Source organism: Sinocyclocheilus grahami, unplaced genomic scaffold, assembly GCF_001515645.1.
Source record: "Sinocyclocheilus grahami isolate Dianchi unplaced genomic scaffold, SAMN03320097.WGS_v1.1 scaffold327.1, whole genome shotgun sequence".
In the NCBI taxonomy this organism is placed as follows: Eukaryota; Metazoa; Chordata; class Actinopteri; order Cypriniformes; family Cyprinidae; genus Sinocyclocheilus; species Sinocyclocheilus grahami.
Genome location: NW_015505506.1, coordinates 670,472 through 674,663, shown reverse-complemented (window position 1 = coordinate 674,663; position 4,192 = coordinate 670,472). Strand labels below are relative to the sequence as shown.

At 34.0% G+C, this 4,192-nt stretch overlaps 1 protein-coding gene across 1 annotated transcript; it reads left to right on the top strand.

Moving 5' to 3' along the window:
- Positions 1 to 172: 172 nt before the first annotated feature.
- Positions 173 to 1,256, top strand: LOC107602452 (natriuretic peptides A-like). The gene is made up of 2 exons (XM_016294945.1): positions 173 to 286; positions 978 to 1,256. Exons 1-2 carry the CDS (start codon positions 173 to 175, stop codon positions 1,254 to 1,256), a joined length of 393 nt encoding a protein of 130 aa, XP_016150431.1.
- Positions 1,257 to 4,192: the final 2,936 nt, after the last annotated feature.

The following is a 4,192-nucleotide window of genomic DNA, read 5'->3' as shown; positions in this document are numbered from 1 at the left end:
ACTTAAAAGGAAATCTGCTCCAGGAGCGTTATCACAGACGAGGTGTCGGAATGCACTTCACACAGTTTACAGAGGATGAGCTCCTGACAGTCAACTGTCCCTATATAAGAGCCAAGCAGGCAGACGGCCAGTTCAGAGAGAAAGAGCCAGCAGCCAGAGGAACCCAGAAATGATGATCAGAGGACTTATTCTCACAGGACTACTGGTCCTGCTTTGGCAGCAGATGGATGTACAAGCGCACACGTTGAGCAGACACAGTCCCGCCAGCAACATGGCCAAGCTGAAGGTATTTCTGCTTTGAATCCTTAAAAAAATAAATCAATAATCAAGAGAACTTGCAGTGAAATTAGAAAGTTTGGATTTGGGTACTCAGTAACTATGGTAGTCAGCGATTGTTAAATTCAAAAGCTATTTCTACCAACTTCACAAATTTAACCCAGTTGTATATAGTTTGGTTCAGTGACGTTAATAGGATAGTTCATCCAAAAATGCAAACTCATCGTCAAGTTGTTCCAAACCTGTATGAGTTTCTTTCTTCTACTGAACACATAAAACGATATTTTGAAGAAAGTGTGAAAGCAAACACTTGATGGTACCCATTGACTTCCACAGTATTTTATTTTTTATGTTTTAATGAAACTTTTTTCTGGTCCCCATATTCTTCAAAATATCGTTTTATGTTCAACAGAAGTAGAACAGATTTGGAACAACATGATGGCGAATAAATGATGACAGAATTTCCATTTTTGGGTGAACTGTCCCTTTAAATAACATTTTTGGACTTAAATAAAAGCTATTTTAGATGTTACCATGTTAGTTTCATCAAGGCCTTACATTGAATGAGATTTAATGTGATGCAAACAGGGAAAAAAAACAATAATATCATCTTGAGCATGCAAAGAATACTACAAGCATAGAGTTCAATAAAAGAAAGCATTTCAACAGAATGGCTGAATTTACTCTGTTCTGCTCTCCAGAGCTTGCTGCAGCAGTTTGAGGAGGCCCTGGCCGCAGAAGAGGCTCCTGAGAGAGCCGTGGATTATGAGGACAGCAACACGTCCTGGGACGGAGACAGAGAGGAGGAAGCACCTCCGGCGGAGGACAGCAACCCCTCGGATGGATTCGAGACGCAGAGAAACCGCCTCATAGATCTCCTCATGTCAACCCGGAGCAAAAGCCTGTCTGGCTGTTTCGGGGGAAGGCTGGATCGCATAGGGTCCTCCAGCACCCTTGGGTGCAACTCTAAAAAAGGTTAGCTACAATGAGTGAATACAAGTGACGTTAAGATTACAATATATATTTATGATATATAAATGATTTTACATGTGGGCAGTTGTCCATGAACTTTTTAGGTTAAAATGTACGTGTATTGAAGAGAAGAAAAAATCTCAGTAAATCTAAGTCAAAAGCTAAGGTCCTGTAACTTTTACCCCCCCCCATTTTTAATAATCTATGTCTTCAATAAGTAATTTTACATGATCCTGTGGTGTGACAAATGAACGTAAAAGTTAAAATATCTCATGTTAACTGTGATAAAAAAAAACAGAAAAAAATACTATTAATTTTCTGTCAGGACATTATCTGTTAATTCTACAATAAGGTCTCATTAGTTAATACATGAACTAACCTTAACTAACAATAAGCAATGCATTTATTACAGTGTTTATTAATCTTTGTTAAATTTAGTTAGTAAAAATACAACTGTTCGTTGTTAGTTCCTGTTAGCTCAGGTCCATTAAATAATATTAACAAATACAACTTTTGTTGTAAATTATTTTAATATTGTAAAAATTTACGTTAAGATTAATATCATCTTAATTAATGTAGTCAACTAATGCCAACAAATGGAACCTTATTGTAAAGTGTTGCTAATAAAACAGAACTCAGTGCAATGCGTCATTTAAAATAAATGGGAAAGAAAAAATAACACCTGTGAAAAATAAACCGAAAAATTGCTTCATTGTATCATATAACAGTCGATTGGGCCTTTTGTAGTATAAATATCAGTGTACTAGCTCATAACTGCATGTATAGTGATTATAGTTGACATAGAAAACTAATTTGTAGAGTAGAATACAGGAAGATGAAAACAACCTGTTACAAAACGCATGCTAAACTGAAACTGTGTGGACATTTTTGTTCAAGTCTTGAAATATGAAAACGAATGTAACATGTGGAAATTAAACCAATGATACTTTGTTACAAAATTCTTCCATATTTTGCCTGTTGTGCTTTATATGATCTGATGGTTCATATTTGTTTGATATATTTATTATGTACAAGTAGTTGAGTGCTAATAAGGATGCGATACATGGCGATACTCACGATAATTATGTGCATTAATAATGTTTTACTTATTCTGCATTCATTTATGAGGTTTATGAGATTGCAGTACTCCTGTCTGGTGTGCAGTTCTGCTTTTACTGAAGAATAAGAGACTCCGAAAAACATCTATTGCTATTTGTTTGTGCTGGGCTTCATCAAAGTTATTCTGTTATTCTTCTTGTCACATTTCTACAGCTGAAACTGTACTTAGAAATACAATGTTGTTTCAAGAACAGTGTGAACAGATTTTGTTTTTGTTTTTTTTTGTTGTAGAAAGTGATAATAAAATGATGACAAAATCCTGGTTTTTAAATCATTCTGAGTTGTTCCTCAAAACTAAACTCAATAACACAGAAACACCAGAAGCTCACCATCGAGCCCCTTTCTCCCATTCATTTACCACCCACACCATCTCTCCTAATGGCCATTATCAGACTCATTACAGGACACATCAGCACTGCACTATAATGAGTCCAACACCTGCGCTAACCTTAAACCACTCCAGCCATGCCAGCCTTAATCCTATTACACAAGCTCAGCAGGCTCGCTCCTGATTGCATGAATAATGCCTCCACTCAGACCGCTGCTCTCATTAGAAACTTCAGATCTACGCTCCGTGTCACACACTAACAGACTGTTAGAGACTGATGTCTTGCGTCTAGTGTGAATCCAGTGGGACTGCGAATGAGCGGGAACTACATCTCCTCCAATCAGACGAGCAGCCTGCAGGAGCTGGAGGTGAGTCTGAGGGTTCATTCACACTGCACTGAGAGATAAAGTGGCAGATGTGATGCATGACCATAGACAAAACATCCTCCGGGTGGTAGACCGACGTTCTTAGACTTTCTTACACTCTTACTGGTGCATCCCCCCCCCCCCCCCCCATTGATCTGAATCCCGAAACGACTGACAGAAGGAACAGAGTATGTACACGTGGTCAGTTCAGGTCAATCGAGATGGCTGTCAAAAGTGACTTAATTTGAGTGAACATCACCATATACTGTAGTCAATATGGACAATTTTGGTTCTGTTGACTTAAAATAATAATAATAATAATAAAAAAGGTCTCTTAACCACACCCAGCAGACACTGCGTGCATCATGGGAAAATTCTGTCTGAAATTATATTATATTATTATGTCATATTATATTACATTATATTATTATGTTATGTCATATTATATTATATTATTTCATATATCATGTCATGCTATATTAATTATATCATGTCATATTATATTATGTCATGTTATATTATATTATTATATCATTTCATGTTATATTATATCATATCATATATCATGACATGTTATATTATTATATCATGTCATGTTATATTATTATATCATGTCATGTTATATTATTATATCATGTCATGTTATATTATTATATCATGTCATGTTATATTATTATATCATGTCATGTTATATTATTATATCATGTCATGTTATATTATTATATCATGTCATGTTATATTATTATATCATGTCATGTTATATTATTATATCATGTCATGTTATATTATTATATCATGTCATGTTATATTATTATATCATGTCATGTTATATTATTATATCATGTCATGTTATATTATTATATCATGTCATGTTATATTATTATATCATGTCATGTTATATTATTATATCATGTCATGTTATATTATTATATCATGTCATGTTATATTATTATATCATGTCATGTTATATTATTATATCATGTCATGTTATATTATTATATCATGTCATGTTATATTATTATATCATGTCATGTTATATTATTATATCATGTCATGTTATATTATTATATCATGTCATGTTATATTATTATATCATGTCATGTTATATTATTATATCATGTCATGTTATATT